This window comes from Drosophila ficusphila, unplaced genomic scaffold (assembly GCF_018152265.1).
Source record: "Drosophila ficusphila isolate 14025-0441.05 unplaced genomic scaffold, ASM1815226v1 contig_470, whole genome shotgun sequence".
In the NCBI taxonomy this organism is placed as follows: domain Eukaryota; kingdom Metazoa; phylum Arthropoda; class Insecta; order Diptera; family Drosophilidae; genus Drosophila; species Drosophila ficusphila.
Window position 1 is genome coordinate 252,268 of NW_025064389.1, and position 22,327 is coordinate 274,594.

At 40.3% G+C, this 22,327-nt stretch overlaps 1 protein-coding gene across 1 annotated transcript in view; it reads left to right on the forward strand.

Moving 5' to 3' along the window:
* LOC108098848 (protein argonaute-3) overlaps positions 1-22,327 on the forward strand; it is a 209,061-nt gene that overhangs the window by 66,041 nt on the left and 120,693 nt on the right. Inside the window, 1 exon segment of the mRNA XM_043208480.1 lies at positions 2,966-3,131. Within this exon segment, the coding sequence (XP_043064415.1) occupies positions 2,966-3,131 (166 nt within the window).

Below are 22,327 nucleotides of genomic sequence, written 5' to 3' on the forward strand. Positions count from 1 at the left end.
GACCAGGTGCTGATATCACTGCTATCCAGGAAATGCCATGGATAGGACAAGGCGCCAGACTTGCAACGATCCAAATTACTGCCAAATTCTTCAACATCAATCTGATATGCGCGCACGCTCCAACCGAAGAAAAGGACGATGTCACCAAGGAGACTTTCCGTCATTTGGACATACATAAGGCATCGTGGCTCTTTCCCGATGAACTGACCAGAAATCATATCGATCATGTTGTGATCGATGCAAGGCAAGCATTTAGCATACTTGACGTGCGATCCTGTCGGGGTCATCGACTCCGACCATTATCTTGTTGCAGCTAAGATTCGCACACGGTTATGTTTTGCGAAAATTGCACGTCGAGGACTGTTGAGAAGACTGGACATCGGAAAGCTGCAATCATAACAGGCAAGGGATGCATTCTCCACTCTGGACTCTGGCATACTGAACCGAACAACTCCAACACCTGAAGACATCAGCGATCAGTGGGCGCTCATATCCCACTCCCTGCGAACTTCCGCAGAAGAAGTCATTGGATTCTAGCGCACCCCAACAAGGAATCCAAAAGACCCCGCCTACCGAAGAACACTGCAAGTTGAGGCTATACGGGCTGTTGTTGAGGTCTACAGGTTAAGGAGAAGAGATGAGAAACGCCTTTTCAGACGCAAGAAAAGAGAACAGGAAAGGCGAGAGTTTGAAATGAAGCTCGTAACTTCTATCAGTGGGTTAAGCGTCTGACCCAAGGTTGTAAGACTGGAGGAGTTGCATGGAAGGACAATGACGGAAACCTAGTCACAGATGCAGAGATTGTGCTGAAGTTATGGAGGGATCATTTCTCAAGCCTGTTAGCTGGCTCTGGCACGGGCTATGAAGATTATAATTTACAAACCGCAATCTGCGGTACTGATGTAGACGTACCGAACCCAAGCCCAAGCCTGCCGGATGAATTGTTTAAGGCAGCTGGTGATATGTTGGTAGGGAGCAAACTAATTAGCAAGATATGGCGTACGGAAAGCATGCCCGAAGATTGGAAACTGTTCTGTCATAAAGAAGGGTGATGCCACATTACGCACTAATTACCGTGGCATTAGTCTTCATTGGTCTCAGACAAGGTGACTCTCTATCTTGCATGCTCTTCAATATTCTAATGGAGAGTATTGTAAGGAAGGCTGGTGTGCATCGGACAGGCACGATTCTGACAAGCAGATGTATCCAACTCCTTGGTTAAGCTGATGATATTGATATCATTAGCCGAACCAAGCATGATATTACAGCAGCCTTCGGGGCTATTGAAAAGGAGTCGGCTAAAGTAGGACTAGCAGTGAACATGGACAAGACAAAGTTTATGGTGTGCTCAAGCAGAGAATCGCGGCGTCTTGATTCTCAGCTGACTGCAGACAGCTATAGCTTTGAGTCCGTCAAGGAATTCATCTACCTTGGCACTGCTTTAACTAGCACAAATGATGTCAGCCTGGAGGTGTTACTTTGGGTTCAGTAGGCATTTCAACAGTAAAGCTCTCTCTTAACAGGCAAAAATAACACTCTACAAGACGCTCATTCTTCCAGTACTCTTATATGGTGCGGAGTGCTGGACAGTGGTGCAAATTGTGCAACAGGCTGTAACCCGTCAAGGGTTGTGATGGCCAATTATTATTATTATTAACTCATATACTTTATGGGGTCTGAGGTGTCTTCCTTACTGCGTTGCGAACTCTTGACTGAAATTATAATACCCTTTTGCTCTGCAAGGGTATAAAAATCGGACAACTATATCAAATAGCTGCCATAGGAAAACTCGAAAAATATATTTAGATCTAATGGAAATAAACTGATAACGTCGTTGTTTTTTATCACACGACCATGATTTTTTGAGTAATATATATATATACTCTAATCTTGATCAGCATCACGATCGGAATCGAAATACGTCTGCTTTCTGTTTCTCTTTAAACCAGTTCTTCAGTTTTATAGCTATCTTGCTTAAACTTTCCCAAAAGTTGAGTAGTTATTGCACGCAGTATATAAGTCGTAACGGGCCGGATCACGCCGTTGTTTTTGATCGTATCGACTTGATATTTTCCAGATGGTGCTCTTTAACTACTATCGAATTTTGAGTTAAATTTTGTGCAATTTGGATACCTAAGCTGCCATAGGAAAGATCGAAAAATATACCCCCATGAATATACTTTATTGGGTCTGAGGTGTCTCCTTCACTGCGTTGCAAACTACTGACTGGAATTATAATACCCTTAGCTCTGCAAGGGTATAAACTTAGTAACGTCATTGTGTTTTATCCCACGACCATGATTTTTAAGCACCAAGATTTTTAATTACCCTTGAATCGAGAAAAAATTTCATAAAAATCGGACAACTATATCATATAGCTGCTAAAGGAAAGATCAAAAAATCTATATAGAACTGACGGAAATTGATAACATCGTTGTTTTTCATTAGAAAACCTTAATTTTTGGAATCTATAGTTTTGTAATGACTCTCAAATTATAAATTAAATTTCATTAAAATCAGACGACTATATCATAGAGCTGAAATTTTATGAACAATTGAAAATTCAGTAAAAATACCGCAAGACTTTTTTGACAACCTAATATATACTTTATAGGATCGTAAGTGCTTCCATCAATCTGTTTCATACAAAAATACTTTGGTTTTCAGCTTTAACCTCTACGAAAATTTTGCGTCTATGAGTTTACTGGGGAAAATTCGTGGTTGCTTACTGAAACGCCTAAATAAATTAGCTTTTAGGAGTTATTTCAGTTTGGGCTTAACACGTTTCTCCGCAGTCCAAACTTAAACAGAGACGAAAAGGTTAAAGAAATAAAAATTGTTCTTGTAATTTATGGATGTCAGCGAATTCTTGCCATACAATTGTTTATATAATGTTTTTGAATAAAAATATTTAAATTTGCACAAAAAATCTAAATGAACATACAACTTATTTTGTTTGTTACAGCATTTGTGGCTTCTTTGAATTCATCGTACACAAAATGGTATAGCAAAGCTGTCGTTCAAACAAAAAGTGAAGAGATTTTGAATGGAATAGCTGTAATTTTTGAAAATGCTCTACGAATATATCAAAGACGTAATGGTTATTTGCCGGAAAATGTAATTATATACAGGTAATTTTTTATATTCGACTTTACTTTTGTTTTGCTTTGATCATGACGCTACAAATACTATTCTTTAAAATTGGAAAAATATTTTTTATTTAAATATCGGTAAAAAAGTCTGCAACACAGTCAAGATGACATCTCAGACCCCTTAAAGTATATATATTTTTGATTACTATCTGAATCGATCTTGTGTTGCCCTTTGCCCATCTGTCTCCTTCTATGCAAATTTGTTTCTCAGTTTTAAAGTTATCTTGCTGAGACACTACCAAAAGTTGTAAAGTTATTGCACGGATGGGACGACTATATTGTGTAAAAAAATTTAATGAATAAATAATAAATACTAATATCTTTAAAAAATAGAAAAATAGAATAACGCCAAGTGAAAACATTACTGAAGATTGATAGCGAACGCAATTGATGCTCAGACGCAAAAATGGGACACCTTACCTTTTTCTGATGATATAATATTTTTAAATCAATAGCGAATTTCAGATAAAATTTTATTTTTTTAGCTGCCATAGGAAAGATTGGAAAATATATATAGAAATTTTGGCAAACATTATAATTTTGTTTTCATCATTGTTTTCGTCATTGTTTTTATACCCTTGCAGAGCAAAAGGGTATTATAATTTCAGTCAGAAGTTTGCAACGCAGTGAAGGAGACACCTCAGACCCCATAAAGTATATATATTCTTGATCAGCATCACGATCAGAATCCAAATATGCATGTACGTCTGTCCATCTGTCCGTCTGTCCGTTTCCGCGCAAACTAGTCTCTCAGTTTTGAAGCTATCTTGATGAAACTTTCCCAAAAGGTGTGTAGTTATTGCACGCAGTATATAAGTCGGAACGAGCCGGATCGGCCGACTATATCGGATAGCTCCCATATGAGAGAATGAAATAAAAAATTCTCACGCCGTTGTTTTTGATCAGATCGACTTGAATTCTTCAAGATGGCGTTTTCTAACTGTTATTGAATTTCGGATTAAATTTGATCAAAATCGGATAACTCTATCATATAGCTGCCATAGGAGAGATCGAAAATTATATATAGAATTAATGGAAATAAATTGATAACATCGTTGTTTTTTATCCCACGAGCATGATTTTTTGAATATCAAGTTTTTTAACAACGTTTATATTGGAAAAAAGTTTCATAAAAATCGGTCATCTATATCTTATAGCTGCCATAGGAAAGATCGAAAAATCTATATAGAAATAACGGAAATAAAATTATAACATCGTTGGTTTTTATTTGATAAGCATGACTTTTGAAATTTAAAGTTTTCGAACGACTCTTGAATTACGAATTAAATTTGATGAAAATCGGACAACTATATCATATAGCTCCCATATGATCTATAGTCGAAAATATGGAAAATGAATAGAAAAATCGTCTTAGCTTCGATGTTGTTTAGCCTTTATGTATTTTTTCGACATATTTGACGACTGCAAGGGTATATAAGCTTCGGCTTGCCGAAGCTTGCTTCCTTTCTTGTTTAATCATGATTTTTAGATTTTATCATAAAAACATGACAACAATATCATATAGCTACCGTCGGAAATATCTATATAGAATGAAAGGAAATAAATGGAACAAATTATAACATCGTTGATTTTCATCAGATAAGCATAATTTTTAGAGTATGAAGTTTACTATTAACTCTCGAATTTCTAATTAAATTTTATTAAAATCGGACGACTAAACCATATATGTATGTAGCTGTCATATGAACAATCGTCGAAAATATAGAAATTGAATAGAAAAATCGTCATAACTTCGATTTTGTTTAGACGTTATACATTTTGTTAGATATATTTGATGACTGCAAGGGTATTTTAATATTATTTGAGGGAACGTAAGAATCTTACGTAACTTGGCGAAAAGCAGCTGTGGCCGCCTACCAGACGATATGATGGCAGTTCCCGCCACTATCAAGCAGTCATAATTATTAGGAGTAAATTCAGGGGCCCCGCTGATGCCGTGCTATCTTCATTTGGGTTTGTATTGAATTTCGACGAGATTATAAATCGCTTGGACTTCACATACAGTGACAAGCGACCGATGCACGTCATCGAGCAAGAGCTAGGCACCCTTAGACAGGGTGGCCTAACCTTGTTACAGTACTATGATGAGCTTGAGAAAAAACTCACCTTATTAACAAACAAGGTCAATATGACATACGAAGCAGCTACGGCTAAAGTACTTTGCGATAAATTCCGTGAGGCTCTGCCATATATAACATCAGTAGTAGCCACTATTAGGCATCTGAAGATGTGATGCTAATATACCCCGAAAACAAGAAGGCGTTTGATCTAACGGTATTTTGCGGTATCGGAATCCAATCGGAATGCAAAAATCAAAAGGTGGAAAGCTCGCATTGCCGAGTCCGGTGCGCGTATTTATTACAAACCTGGTAAAAAAAATCTTGTTGCCGATGCACTTTCTCGGCAGCAAATAAATGTCATAGCCACTACACACAGCGAACTCTTCCTGACCCACACAATAGAAACAACGGATAAGCCCTTGAACTGCTTTCAAAACAAAATAACTTTGGAGGAAGCACGCTCTCCGTTAAAACGCAGCTTTGTACTCTTTGAAAACAAGAGACGACACGCTGTAAAATTTTTCTGCAAAGAGTCATTACTCGATGAAATCGCAGACTTTATAGTTCCTAAAGGCGTAAACGCCATCCATTGTGACTTGCACGCGCTCGCAATTATACAGGACGAGCTGGTTCGCCAATTCCCAGCCACAAAAATTTGGAATTGCAAAAATCGCGTGACAGATATTTTTGCAGTCGCCGAGAGACGGGAAATATTGACTGCCGATCACAATAGGGCACACAGATCGGCAAAGGAAAATGTCAAACAAGTACTCTCCGGATATTATTTTCCCAAAATGACAAAATTAGCCAACGAAATCGTCCAAAGCTGCAAGACCTGCGCAAGGGCGAAATATGATAGGCATCCGAAGAAACAGGAAACCGGCGAGTCGCCGATCCCTTCGTATGCAGGGGAGATTTTGCACATCGATATCTTCTCAACCGATAGAAAATATTTCCTGACTTGCATCGATAAGTTTTCAAATTTCGCAGTCGTGCAACCTATTAAATCTAGAACGATTGAGGATTTCAAACTGGCACAGTTGCAGCTAATGAAATATTTTCCAAGACCCAAAATGATGTATTGTGACAATGAACCGTCATTGAATTCGCATACGATCTCGGCAATGCTGACTAACCACTTTTGAGTTAGTATCGCAAATGCACCACCCTCACATAGTGTATCGAACGGACAGGTGGAACGATTTCTCAGCACCCTGCTGGAACTCGCGAGGTGCATTAAAATCGACAAAGTTATAACAGACACCGTTGAGTTAATTTTACTGGACACTACCGGGTACAACAAGTCAATTCATTCGGTCATTGACAAAAGACTAGCTGACGTTGTGCAGTCGAACTCGGATAAGTTACAAATAGAAATCCGAGAAAAAATAGGAAGTGCCCAGAACGCGCTAAGAAACCGGGAAAACGGCAGAATAGGGTCTTAGAAGTTGGTGAAAAAGTATTGGTAAAATCCAACAGAAGGCTAGGAAATAAACTCATACCCTTGTGTGAGGAGAGAGCCGTAGAAGTGGACCACGGTCCTTATTAAGGGGAGGATGGTCCGCAAGGACAATCTTAAATGATACGACCGAACAAAGTCCTTTGCGTTTTTTAAGTCATTTTTTGTTACACTTTAAAGCCACTTGGCGCAAGTTCATACTAATTATAAGGTTCATTGCCATTAGCATTTTATACCCTTGCAGAGCAAAGGAGACTCCTCAGACCCCAAGAAGTTTATATAATATATTCTTGATCAGCATGACTGAATTGAAATACGTCTATCTGTCTGTCCGTTTCTCTTCAAACTCTAGTCTCTCAGTTTTAAAGCTATCTTGCTCTCATATAAGAGAATGAAATACAAAATGTTCACTCAGATCGACTTGATTTCTTCCAGATGCATTTTCTAACTACTAATGAATTTCGGATTAAATTTTATTAAAATCGAATAACTCTACCATTACTTTTTAAATTTCATCAAAATCGGACAACTATGTCATATAGCTGTCCTATGAAGAATAGTCAAAAATATGGAAAATTAATAGAAAAACGTCATTGCTTCGATGTTGTTTAGCCTTTATGTATTTTGTTCAAAATCTTTGATGACTGCAAGGGTATATAAACTTCGGCTTGCCGAAGCTAGCTTCTTTTCTTGTTTTGTTTTAAGTTTATTTTATTGGTGGTGGGAACCTCCCCATAAACAAGAAATAGCTAAAGTTGAATTCCACAGGTTCGGACCCATACGTTGTCTATTCCTATTCTTGGCGTTGGCTCATATTACTGATTATTCGCAGGCCAAGTACACCCCCATCGTTGATGGTGCAATCCTAGTACGGGAGGAGTTCGCATTCGTCACGCACACAGCGAAGCTCTCAGAATATGTGCGTGAATAAAGGAAACAAACAACATGATCGACATGTTTCCCCTATCCCGCATGAAGAAGCTCCTAAGCGTAGATACCGCTCGCCTCCAGGACTTGTAGGAGTCGTTGGGCGTTCATCATAGAGTAGTTAGGAGTTTAGATTTCTTAGGATCGATGCTTAAGGTCGTATAAGGACACCGGGTGCCGGTGACTTAGAAAAAAAATCAGATTTATTGAAATGAAATTGGTTGAGTCGAGCAATAGGCAAATTCTAATCAACTTGCTAGAAATAGAATGCTGATGAGATATTTACAAAATGTAATGCTTGTTTTTCTAAAATTAATATTGTTAGTCCGAATATTTTAGATCACGAAGACTTAAAATCAGTTTGACTTGAGGAAACCACCAACCCACCCATAGGAGATTTTTTGTCTGTCTCCCCTGTCTAACCCTGTAATATAATCTTCCTAATTCGACAGAGAATACTGGAACCCAAAAACAACCATCCTCTACGTCAGACGGACATCGCCCAGGAGGAATACTTTATTATAATTTGTATATCTAGAGAAGTATGCAAATTTGTAACTAAAGAATTGTTACGCACGACCAACGAACTGATCGCAAAATGTATATAGGGACTGTTGACAAGGTGATGAGCGAAAGTATGACCACTGGTCACTGGTGCCAAAATCCATGTGTGCTTTTAGTACTTCTTCATCGGCTTCAAATATAATTGGGACATATGACAGTTCTTCTACAGAAACAGAATCTGATGAAGCTTATGTTATGTGACAGAAAAATAAACCAGTAATTCTTTCAGGGCTATTTACTTTGACGGTCGAAAAGACAACACTTTAGTGATGACGACCACAGACAATAGATTGCATCGCAAGACTGTTACAGAAGAACTCATCTCAATATTATCAAAGTCAGATTCTAAATACATCGTACACCTTTCCAGTGATTTTGGGAAAGTGACGACGATTGAGAAGAGTATTGTTGACTTTCTTGAGGGTAAATTCGAATATCAGACATCTTTGATGGGTGTTCTTTGCGATGGCACAGCTGTGAATACAGGATATAAAAATGGAGTTAATCCACTGCAATCCAATGAAAACAATTCAAAGAAGTTCATCCTTCGCTAATTTACCATGATTTCAGTCAAGTTTATGTTTAAAATTGGTAAATAAGTCTGTCGAAGAAGTGAAGCCTTCTCCACGCAAGTTCTCATTAGTCGCTTGTTCGATTGCTTGTTTTTCTTCCATATTGAGTCCTGGCTGGTGCTGCGAGTCTTCGTTGCCTTTGTTGCTCATTATTATTACTCTTTTACCAGTCCTCAACTAAACACCACGCTAAAGCTCGGAAAGATAGAGAGAGACCAGAACCAGAACAAAACGGCTCATGTCTAACGAGAGACTGAATTACCTGCTCTTTGACAAGTCCATATATCGTTTTCAATATATTATATATGTATGTAAATGTCAAAAATTGCATTATTTCAAAACTTTAAACCTAACGCGCTACCTTAAGATTTACTAGTCGGCATATATATTTTGACATGGCTTTCATTTAGCTATAAGTTTGCTCTGCTAAGTACCGTTGTATCAAACAAAGCGAAAATGATGCACAAGGTGATCTGTCAAAGTGATTTGTCAAAGGTTTATGCTTATAAGAATGACAGCAGACAAGTGCAATTAAATTAATTCTTTATAATTCTTGCTTATTCTTCGATAAAATTGCGTTTTTAGCCATCAAGTTGTAACAAAATATAACTTGGGTATTTCTGTAAAAAATATCGCTAAGGAATATAATATACCACGCCAAACTATTAATTATCAAATAAAGAGATATAAAAAATTAAATCAAATGAAAAATTCGCGCCGAGCAACCGCCTGATTGTACGCCAATTCAAAAAGGATCCTCTCAAAACCCCAAAAGCTGCGGCCTTGACTGCTTTTAATTCCATAAGTGAAAAAACAATACGCAGGCGTTTAATTGAGTCTGGTATAAAAACATACACTGCGTTTCACTTGAATAGCACAAAAATTTTTTTCATAATTACGTGTTCATCTCTCAGCAATTGCTTGATCTAATGCAATGATTGTTGCTGTTTTTTTTCGTCTCCTTATCTACTTTCTTCCAACAAAAATTGGAAGTCTGTAAATGTTCCGTTTAAATGTACCGTAATTTTCTTTTCAACATTTTTTGTTTCATTTGCATTCCATATTTTGGAATAAGTGCCATTTCAGCAGCCAAGGAGATTGAATCATAAACGTTTTTTGATTAATTTGTGAATTTTAAACATAGTCTAATCATTTTGTGCAATTAAGTCATAAAGAACAGACCCAAATACAAAGCTATATTGATTGTCACCTTTCTGTAGCTAATATAGCGAACAAAATTGGAAGAAGCAGAAAACTCGTATACAATTTTATCAAAAACAAACAAAACTATGGAAAAAATATAAAAGGTCGCAAAAGTAGTGTTCTTAGCGACACAGATAAGCGAGCGATTCTGCGGGAAGCCTCAAACTCTCATGACTCTGTGAGCAAGATAAGGGCCAAAGCAGGTGTTGACGCGAGCAAAACAACTGTTTGGCGAGTTATTTCGAAAGCTAAACATCTTAAACGTTTGAAACTTAAAAAAAAACACCTTTTGCCGCGTCAATTTGTCATGGCGTAACGAGTGGAAGCGCGTAGTTTTTTCTGATGCAAAAAAGTTCAATTTGGAGGGGCCAGATGGCTACAATTATTATTTTTATGATCTGAGGAAAGAGACTCATCAATTGGAGCGTTTACATAGTCGAGTGAGCGGAGTTATGGTTTGGGGAGCCATATCTTACTATGGGACTTGTGAACTCAAATTCTTACCCTCAAACATGAACTCAAAAGCGTATCTAAACGTCATTGAAAAAGCTTTTCCACCATTGGAAAATTTTTTCAATCAGTTGCCTTGGACATTCCAGCACAACAATAAAAATTTTGAAACTATGAACTGGCCTACATACTCGCCGGATTTGAATATAATTGAAAATGTTTGGGGATGGCTGGCCAGAAAGGTTTATGAGTCTGGCAAACAATTTTCAACAAAAAATTTACATTCTTTTACTCCACCCGGGAGCTTAGAGCCTCTACAATTTCTTGTAGAGGATTCATTATCATTGATTTTCGATTGTACCGGTGATAAGCCAGTAGCGACTTATCCTAGCGGTGGGGTTGCCACCTGGCGCCATCTAGGAGTGACGAAAGTTCTATTGTTGGGTCCATAGTAACGTGGACGAGGGGGTGTGCGGGTCCGGGGAGCCGAAATTTGTTACTAATGTTATGTGAGCGATAGAGCATAGAAGTGGTGGAGATTTGGAAAAAGAGACCGTTTCTTTTTCTCGGGGAGCCTGGGACTCGACTCGAACCCGGGCCTTCCGGACCGGAGGCCAGCGCTCTACCTGCTGGGCCACCGTCCCCCCAAAAAGACAAAAAGACACCGTCCCAATACAAGAAGAACTAATTGACGCCATTCAGAGGGCCTGGGCTACAATATTCCTAGACTACATTAAAAGACTATATGATTCGCTGACCAAAAGGATTTACAAGGTTATATTGAATAAGGGGGGTTCAACCGTTTATTAATTTAAAAAATATATATATATTAATACTCACTGTTAAATAAAAACACATTTCCTTATATTTACTTACGTTTGTTAAATATACTTAAAAAAAAAAAGTGTTTTGTTACTCTTTTTATATTTAAAATTGATTTCACTATAAATAGAAACTTAAACATCAGCGAGTTTTCTTATTGGTTAAAAGATTTCAAGATTTGAAATCGCATCTAAAAGTGTGCTATTCAAGTGGAACGCAGTGTATATAGCAAAGCCCATACCTTTCGTCACCCCCAAAAATAAACTCAAGCGTTTGGACTTTGCAAAAAAGTAGGTACATCTCAAAGTCTGTCTTATTTTGGCGCAATGTTTTAAGGACGAATGAGAGTAGTTTTGAGTTCCACTCATCACCAAAAAAAGTTTATGTACTATTAAACAAAGATTATCGTAAAACAAGAAAGGAAGCTTATATACCCTTGCAGTCATCAAATATTTCGAACAAAATACACAAAGGCTAAACAACATCGAAGCTACGACGACTTTTCTATTAATTTTCCATATTTTTGACTACTATTCATAGGACAGCTATATGATATAGTTGTCCGATTTTGATGAAATTTGGTTTGTTATTCAAGAGTCGTTAGAAAACTCTATATTCCAAAAATCACGATTTTCTGATGAGAAATAACGATGTTATCATTTTATTTCCGTTAATTCTATATAGATTTTTTGATCTTTCCTACGGCAGCTACAGTGGTTCGAAGCTTATTTCGTGCAAGAACAAAATAAAATTTCAAATCGACAATGCTGCCAAACTAGAAAAGATATCAAAAAAATTTAAACGCAGTAATTCAAATAAACTCTTTAAGAACTAATATGACAAAGAAACTTTTACTAATCTGCAAAAAGAAAACAACTTTTCATATATTATAAAACTAAAAAAACAAGGCACTTCTGGCGTCGAAGCACTTTAATGTTAAATAACTTAACTAATTCTTAAATAAATAACTTTTTTTAACTCCCTTCTTTTTGTAATTAATTTTTAATTCATTTCAAATAGATTTGAAGATTTTTCCATTTGTCTTCACAGGAATTTTACCCTACTTCTCCAACAGGCAAATCTTAACATCGTCTCGATGGAAAATTCACTTTTTCGAATCGCCAAGTCCAAAATTTCCCACAAATGTTCAGAATCAACCTATTTTTTAGTTGTTGTATAAAAATTTGTTTTATTTTTTAAATAAAGAAACACTTTTATTGTTATTTAAATAGTAAAAGAGTTTCCTTAACTTTCTGCGTTTAAATTTTTTTGATATCTTTGCTAGTTTGGTAATGGTGTCGATTTAAAACTTTGTTTTATTCTTGCACGAAATAAGCTTCGAGCCACTGTATATGATATAGTTGTCCGATTTTAATGAAATTTTTTAAATAAATCAACGCTAGTTAAAAAACTTATACTCAAAAAATCAAAGTCGTGTGATGAAAAACAATGACGTTATCAATTAATTTCCATTAATTCTATATATATTTTTTTGATCTCTCCTATGGAAGCTATATGATAAAGTTATCCGATTTCGATAAAATTTAAACCAAAATTCAATAGTAGTTTTTTTTTTTTTTTTTTTTTTTAGAGGGGGGGAAAGGTTACCTCGACCCAACTGGATCTATTGTACCCCCTATCTGAGCTTAGAGCTCACCCATCAACCCGGCTCCTTCGATAAGATTAAGGAGCTTTATCGGGTCGATGCTTCCGGAGGTCCCAAGTGTAAGGAACCTGGACCCGAGGGTTCTGCTCCTGTAGGGAGGTTTCATCCTCGCTATCACAGAATCTGCATGTTTTTCTGTTTGTAATCCCTATATTAAATAGGTGTCTCCTTAGTTTGCAGTGTCCGGTTAGTAAGCCGGTAACTATCCTAAGTGATATCTTCCCTAGTAGTATAAGTTTCTTAAACCTCTTCATGTCATAATTGACGATGAGGGTTTTGGCTTGTCTTTGGCCTGTGGCTTGCCTCATATGTACCTCTTCTGTTCTTAGGGAATCTTTGACTGTGTGTCTTCCTATGCCACAGTAAGGCTCGGGTCCTATAAGGGGTCGTTTCGCCCCTAGTTTTGCTAGCCTGTCGGCTAGTTCATTCCCGGATAAGTCTTTGTGTCCTGGGATCCATCTTAGTGACAGCCTGTTGTTGCTGCCCAGAAGGTTCAGCTTTATTCTTACTTCTCGTACCAGCTTCGAGGTGATTCTATTGCTGTATAGTGCAGTAATTGCCGCTCGACTGTCCGAGAGGATCGCAATGTCCTTGTTTGTGTACCCACGCTTCATATTGAGCTCTGCACACCGTCCTATGGCGCAAACTTCAGCTTGGAATATGCTGGTGTATTGGCCTAACGATTCATGGTATTTGATTCGTGGTCCTACTACTCCAAGGCCAGTGCCTTGGTGTGTTAAAGACCCGTCCGTATACCATGCTATAGTGTGACTCGCCATGGAGTGTACTTCCTTCATGGTGGTCCATTCTTTCTTGTTGCTCAGATGAGCAGAGAAATTCTTTTCAAAGATGAATTCTACTGTCATTTCGTCCCTGGGGTGTGAGCTCAGGGGAAGTTCGACTAGTAGTTTTGCTGCATCCCTAGATCTGAGGATGCGGTCACTGCCATGACCACAAGAAGTGATTCTTAATAGGGTGGCCTTCCGCTGTAACTCTACTACGCAGTGTAGCGGAGTGAGTTACATGAGAACTTCCAGTGCCGCAGTGGGGCAGGTTCTCGTTGCTCCTGTCATACATATGCATGCCAGTCTTTGCAGCCTTTGGAGCTGTTTCTGTGCGGTAACGAGCCTAGCTCGTTTACCCCAGGCTACTGACCCATATGTGAGTATTGGCCTCACAATTATAAGGTATAGCCATCTGATAATTTGGGGTGAGGTCCCCCAAGATTTCCCTGCAATTTTCCGACAGGTGAAGAGAGCCCTGAGGCACTTATCCACTGTCTTTTGCATATGGGTTGCAAACGTTAGCCTTCTGTCGAAGGTAACTCCGAGGTACTTGACTTCCCGGCTTATTGCTACGGGAGTACCTAGTAGTATGATTTGTCTCATCTTCTTTAGTTTGTACTTCTTTGTAAAAGGAACAATGACTGTTTTTGCGGGGTTGAGGTTAAGTCCAACTTCCCTGCACCAGTCGAGCGTTATCTTGAGTCCGAGTTGGACAATATCGCAAAGCGTTTCTTCAAATTTCCCTTTGGCTACTATTACTATGTCATCGGCATTGTATTCCTCTATCGGCTAGTTTCCTTAGTAGTTCATCTACTAGTAGGCTCCACATTAAAGGAGACAAGACTCCACCTTGCTTGTGGTAACAGTCATTGTGCTATTGCCAATGGTCGCCATTGCCTGTCTGGAGCTTAATAAGGCTCCAATCAACCTTCTTGTTGTCACATCAATGTTCCTTCTAGCGAGGGCCTTTAAGACGGCATCATGCGACGCATTGTCAAAGGCTCCCTCTATATCCAGAAAGGCTCAGATTGCAACTTCTTTGTTGTCCATTGGCCCTTCAAGGGTGTGACAAAGTTGGTACAGAGAAGTGTCAGTTGAACGACCTGCCCTGTATGCGTGCTGCGTGGGTTGCAGCGGACAATCCTTAAGAACTGTGCTCCTAATATGATTGTCTACCAGCTTTTGCAACGTTTTAAGGCAAAAGGAAGTTAAGCTGATAGGTCTGAAGGACTTTGGGTTGGTGATGTCTTTCTTCCCTGCTTTGGGGATGAAGACCACCCTAGCTCTACGCCACGCATTTGGGTTGTGTCCAATGTGTGTCCAATGTGTCCAATTGCTAGGCTGCTTAGCATCAGTCTCCTTAAGCGGGTTAGGAGTAATTCCAGTCCCTGTGCAGGAATGATGGAGAGATACCATCCAGACCAGGTGACTTAAATGGTTGGAAGGTCCCAATTGCCCATTTAAGTCTCTCCGGGGAGACTAGAGACTTGGCAATTGCCCAGTACTCTGCGCTTGGTCTGAGATATCTCGGAGTGGACGTTGCCTCCATTTGGTTGGCCGTATCTTCCATCAGGGGTGAGCTCCCGGGGAAGTGTGTTTCAAATAGTAAAGCTAGTTTATCCCTGTCGTCGGAAGTGTAAGAGTTGTCACATTTCCTCAGGGCTAGGTTACTTTCTGGTGCAACTTTGGCCATAGCCTTGTGCAATCTTGCCCCTTCATGGACTGTGCTGATTGCCTCACAGAAGTCTCTGTAGTTCTTCCGTTTGGCCTTCCTGATCTCTTTGTTATAGAGCGTCAGGCTTTGTTTATATTGTCTCCAGTTGTCCTCGCTCGTTTTTGCTCTGTTGAAGAGCCTGCGGGTGGAGATTCTGAGCCGTTCCAGGTTTTCATTCCACCATGGGGCGTCTCTATCTGCTTTCCGTCTGCCAAGAGGGCAACTGTCCTCAAAAGCATTGGTTTTCTTCCTGCAGAGGTTATCCACTGCCTGATCCAATTCTAAAGAATGTCTGGGTATACCTGACGGTTCGTTAGAGAGATCGAGCTCAAGAGAGGACTTGAACCAATCCCAGTTTGTTTTCTTGGGATTCCTTTTGGGGGCGTCCCTAGCGGTGTTGAAGTCTAATTCAAATCTAATGATTCGGTGATCCGACATTGATTCCTCTGGCGACACATGCCAGTTCTTAATAAGTGGTCCTAGAGACCTGCTCATAAGAGTTATGTCTAGGACCTCTTCTCTTACTCCTGGTAATGAATGTCGGTGTGGACCCGACATTACCGATTTCTAGGTTACTATTTACGATAAATTCTATTAGCTGCTCACCTCTGTTGTTGACATCGGTGCTTCCCCATATCACGTGATGTGCATTGGCGTCACACCCGATGATTAGGGGCATCTTCTTCCTCCTGCAGCATTCCACGAGTCCGGTGATTTCCGGTGGTGGGCATGCTGCATCCCCAGGAAAATACGCCGATGCTATGGCGATCGCTGGTAACCTTCCTGCGCTGCTCACAGTTACCGCGACACAGTTCACTGCTTAGGAACTCTGAAAAGATATTATAATTGATATCTTTTCTTATTAATATGCATGCTCTAGGGTGTGTACCCTGTTGGTCGCATATTACCTTTGATTCCTTGGTGTACAGGCCTTTAATGCCCTTATTGCACCAAGGCTCCTGTATGAGAGCTAGCCCGAGATGTTGGTTGGTGAACAACCTGGCCAGGACGGCTGATGCCGCCTTGGCTCGGTGTAGGTTCACCTGGGCTAGCTTCGTGCTGCTGTGTGAAGCCATCATTGGAGCGGATGCTCAGTCTTTGGTGAAGGGGGGCGGGTGTTCCCCTCCACTGTCATCCGTCAGAGTGACGTCGGCCTCCATTTCGTCGTTATTGTCGGAGGGCGTAGGATGCTTCTCATCCTCATTCCTCACGTCTGTAACGGCGCCAGGGTCCTCTTCTGTACCCATAGGCTCCTGTGGCTCGTCGAGGCATTCCTCGACCTCCACTTTGCCGTCAGGGGGACCTGAGGGCGCTCCTTCTATTGCGGCCATCTTTGCCGCCTTTCTCAGCCCACTCACCGAGACGGTACCGTGCCTAAAGTTGAGCTGATGCCCTCTAGCTACGATCTCGTCTCGGGTGAGCTGGTCGATCCCGATGACAAGGAGTGCTCCGCCTCCATCGTTCCTCCGGGAGACCACTCTCCAGGCATCTGTCTCCAGCCTGTTCTGTCGCCCAAGCATCGTGAGGAGTTCCTCATTTTCTCTTTCCGAGCTTCTGGGGCAGAAGACCGTGACATTATATGCCGCGGGGATATCTTCTCCCACCTTGGTTTCTAGGGGCACGCCCTTCCACGTTCTGAGCAAGGGCACAACGGCCCTCAGCCAGTCCGCTGAGACCTGGTCCAGGGAGTCAACAAGAAAGGAAGCTAGCTTCGGCAAGCCGAAGCTTATATACCCTTGCAGTCATCAAATATGTCGAAAAAAATGCATAAAGGCTAAACAACATCGAAGCTAAGACGATTTTTCTATTCATTTTCCATATTTTTGCCTATAGATCATATGGGAGCTATATGATATAGTTGTCCGATTTTCATCAAATTTAATTCGTAATTCAAGAGTCGTTAGAAAACTTTAAATTTCAAAAATCATGCTTATCAAATAAAAACCAACGATGTTATAATTTTATTTCCGTTATTTCTATATAGATTTTTCGATCTTTCCTATGGCAGCTATAAGATATAGTTGTCCGATTTTTATGAAACTTTTTCTCAATATAAGGGTTGTTAAAAAACTTGATGTTCAAAAAATCATGCTCGTGGGTTAAAAAACAACGATGTTATCAAATTTATTTCCATTAATTCTATATATATTTTTCGATCTCTCCTATGGCAGCTATATGATAGAGTTATCCGATTTTGATCAAATTTAATCCGAAATTCAATAACAGTTAGAAAACGCCATCTTGAAGAATTCAAGTCGATCTGATCAAAAACAACAGAGTGAGAATTTTTAATTTCATTCTCTTGTATTGGAGCTATCCGATATAGTCGTCCGATCCGGCCCGTTCCGACTTATATACTGCGTGCAACAACTACACAACTTTTGGGAAAGTTTCAGTACGATAGCTTTAAAACTGAGAGACTAGTTTGCGCGGAAACGGACAGACGGACAGACGTACAGCTATATTTCGATTCTGCTCGTGATGCTGATCAAGAATATATATACTTTATGGGGCCTGAGGTGTCTCCTTCACTGCGTTCCAAACTTCTGACTGAAATTATAATACCCTTTTGCTCTGCAAGGGTATAATGAGGAGGTATCCTACCCTGAAGTGGATGCCCCTAAACGCGACTGCCGTGTCCCATGCCGACGTGATTACGTCGTCCATGATGGCCTCCTCCAACTCGGACAGTTCTTCGTGGCTCAAGTGCACCTGTGGGAAATCCTCAGGTAACACCGCCACTCTGACCCTCTTGGCGGCCTCCGCATATGAGGTGTGTGTGCCAGTGAGAGGGGCTGTGGAAATGGAGGGTGGCTGCTTCGCACTCCCTTCACTTGCCTTCGGTACGCTGAGTGTTCCAGCAGATGCCTTAGGGGGAGGTCTCCTTGCTGCCGCCGCCTTTGAGGTGCAAGGCTCCTCAGGCTTTGGGCAGGAGGGAGTTGCCTTAACCTCTTTAGTACCCCCTGACTTCAACCTTTTTGGGGTGTCCGTCGGAGGGGTGAGGGTGCTGTTACCCCGCTTGCTGGCAGGTGCACTACTTGGGGCCGCTGTTTGTGGCTCCTTTGCCTTTTTCAGTGCCTCGTCAGGTGACATGCCCTGCTGGAGGTATCTGAGGTACCATTTTGTTTTGGACCCCGGCAGGCCGGGGTTGGGGTCGTCTAGGCCTCCAGGTTGTCCATTGGCAGGCCTGGTCCTCTGTCCAGCCGCGGGGGTGGGCGAGCCAGCCGCGATGGTCCTGCTGGTCGCGCACGTTCCCGGACTGGAACAGTTGACCATTGTGGGGGATGTCCCACATCTTGCGTCCGAGACGCACTCCTGGCGGTGGCTGCGCTCCTGGGTGGGGATGGTCCCACCTGTGGTCGCTCCCCGTCGAGGAGTTGGTTTTCGAAGTGTCTTGCGACAGTCGAGGCAGGGATGTCCTGCGGTAATTTGGTGTTCGTATGCTTCTTCATAATCGAATCCCACGAGTTGCGGAGAAGGTATGGTCCACCCGGGCAGAGATCCGCCATACCCGGGTAAGGCGCGGTTAGGACAGGCGGTCGCCACTTGCCTGAACCCTCCGTGAGAGACTGGGCTATTTGTTAATCTGGGCCCCCAGCCAGGCTGACTATCGGCACGGGTCGGATGACACCTTAGTCCGGCACCGGAGTGAGATTGTGGAAAGGGAAGTTGGTAGGTAATTGTGAGGGAAGAGGAGTGTGTGAGGCTACAATTTAAAGACGGCCAGACAAGCGACTTATCAGTACACCGACTTCGGTGTACCCGCTGTTTGTCCGGGGTGGCTTATTAGCTTGCGCTTATTCACAACTAACCTTATGAATAAGGCCGTTCGCTATCCGCAACCTGCGACCCGCCTGGTGGCCCCAGCTAAGCCCCCCTTGAACATCTCACTAGTTCTCGAGGAACAGGAGATAGTAAATAGTAGTTAGAAAACACCATCTGAAAGAAATCAAGTCGATCTGATCAAAAGCAACGGAGTGAGAATTTTTTTCAATCTCTCGTATGGGAGCTATCCGATATAGTCGGCCGATCCGGCTAGTTCCGACTTATATACTGCGTGCAATAACTACACAACTTTTGGGAAAGTTTCAGCAAGATAGCTATAGTTTACATAGAAACAGACGTACAGACGGATTCCGATTCAGATGGTGATGCTGATCAAGAATATATATACTTTATTGGGTCTGAGGTGCCTCCTTCACTGCGTTGCAAACTTCTGACTGAAATTATAATACCCTTTTGCTCTGCAAGGGTATAACAAGGGTATAAAAATGCGCCTGTATGCCAAAAAGTAAGCCATGGAGGTGGGAGCGTAATATTCTGGGGATGCGTTTCCTATAAAGGTGTGGAAGACTTAGTTCCCATTAACGGTTCTATCAACCAGGGTCAATATTTAAATACTTTAAACGATTTTGCGTTTCCCAGCGGCGACAAATTGATTGGTGAAGCATTTATTCTCCAGCAGGACAACGCTCCTTGCCACAACTTTTGCGAGAGGTAGGGGTGGAAACACTAGATTGGCCACTCCAAAGTCCTGCTTTGAATATTATTAAAAATGTGTGGTCGATAATAAAGCGAAATAGACCCACCGATCTATCCAGGGCAAACGATAAAACCATTTCTGAGGTCACAAAGGAGTGGAAAAAGATTCAATTGAACTACTTTCAAACCTTGGTGAATGCCGATCCAAATCGCCTTCAAAAGGCCATAGACACAAAAGGAGGATATATTTTGTTATTAATTTTTTGTTTAAAGTGCATTTACGTTACGTTACAATATATTATATTTAATTGCGAAATAAAGCAATGTCAAAATACATATAGGTGGCTTATGTTATGAAATGTAAATTAAAAAAAAAAAATACAAAATATATTTATAAAAACTTAAAATTGTTATTTTTGTAGTAATACATTACTAATATCTATTAAAAATTCAATCACTAATTGTTTTCTTTTAAATAAAGAAATAAGTGAAAAAGAAAATGATGCATCGCTATGTCAAAATATATATGCCGACTAGTGTATATATAATATTCAGCAAACTAAAATTTCGCAAAATTACTTTTCATTCTATGTATCATCAATTAATAATACAGGAATATTAAAATTAAAAAATAAAAATTTTCGCTCCACCCTAGTATATGAGCTTGGCTCGCCTAAACTAGCTTTTTCTTTCTTGTCGAAACATCAAATATCAGTTTGCCCCATTCCTCCTTCCATGAACGTTCACTAGTCTAAAGAATCGACATTTTAAGATTTAAAGAACCTAAATTCCAAGTATGGTATAAACAGACGAATTTAGTGAACGCATAAATTTGTATGATGATGTACTCCTTTTCGTCTTTTTTTTTTACCCTTGCAGAGCAAACGGTATTATAATTTCAGTAAGAAGTTTACGGCGGAGTGAAGGAGACACCTCAGACCCCATAAAGTATATACAGGGTGGGCCAATTAAAAATCACCTTTTGAAATGGCTATAAAATAAAAACGCGTCAATATTTTTCAATTCTGATTTGTTTTATTGTAAAGCTTAATTCTTCCGATTTAATTATGGAACACAACATCATTCATGCGGCTGGCGTGGCAGTAGCGGATGCGATCAGACCAATTTTTGACGACATTCTCGAGCGTGTGGGGCTGTATCTGGCCAATAACTTCGCCGATTTTGGCTTTCAGGTCCTCAATTGTTTGTGGATTCTTGGCATAACACTTATCCTGAACCGCACCCCAGATATAATAGTCCAATGGCGTCAAATCGCAGCTACGAGGCGGCCAAGCGACCTCGGCACGCCGGCTAATACCATACTTTGTACGCAATTTCCTTGCAGTTTCGGCAACTGATTCGTTTTTTTGGAAGTAAAATTTTACCATTTCCCAGCGTTGTTCGTTCGAGAAGCGTTCCATTTCGTGAAGCGGAGTTGATATACTGATCAACTATCGATATCGACGCATTTCCGCGACTGTATCGTATGTAGAAAAATCAAATTTTACAGGAGAAGCTTTTTCTTTATTTTTGTATTTCGGTATTTTTGTGCGATTGCAGTATTTCCATGCAAATTTGTATGGACATACGATAATTTCGCGCGCACATTGTAACATACGATAAAATTGAAACTTAATTTTTATCGGAACTATAGGGCTTTCCGTTATAATATTTCACAGGGAAGTGGGACATTAGGTGCCTAACAATTTTGCATTAAAATCTCAATTTCGAAAAAAAAGCCACATACGATACAGTCGCGGAAATGCGTCGATATGTGGTGACGTTCTCGAAATAACTATTAGTTCAAAAAGTGACCGCTACGTGGCCCACCCTTTATATTGTTGCTCAGCCTCATTATCTGAATCGAAATACTGTACTGTACGTCTGTACTTCTGTCCATCTGTCCGTTTTTCTTCAACATAGTCTCTCAGTTTTAATGCTATCTTGCAGAAACTTTACCAATAGTTGTGTACTTATTACACGCAGTCGGCAGGATCGGTCGACTATATCGGATAGCTCTCATACGAGAGAATGAAGTAAAAAATTCTCACACCGTTGTTTTGATCAGATCGACTTGATTTCTTCCAGATGGTGTTTTCTAACTACTATAAAATTTCGGATGAAATTTCGAAAAATATATATACATATAATTAAATGTTTGCACCATAAGTTTTCAATAAAAAAAAAAATTATCTTTATTCCTATATTCAACTGGTTACCAAATTTTTTTGTAGTGGAAGAACACCGACCTATCACTTGCAAGTCTCAAACTGAACTCAACTCCCAACTCTGAATTCTTTTACGATCATGCCTCGGTTGTGGAGCTTTCGAGCTTTACTTGAGTGTGTTTATTTTAACTGAGTGTGTTTTATTGTTTAGGCTAAGAACTTTCCCGATTGGGCTTTGGATTCTTGGTTTTGAATTTGTTTATGGCCTTGGTCCCGAAATTT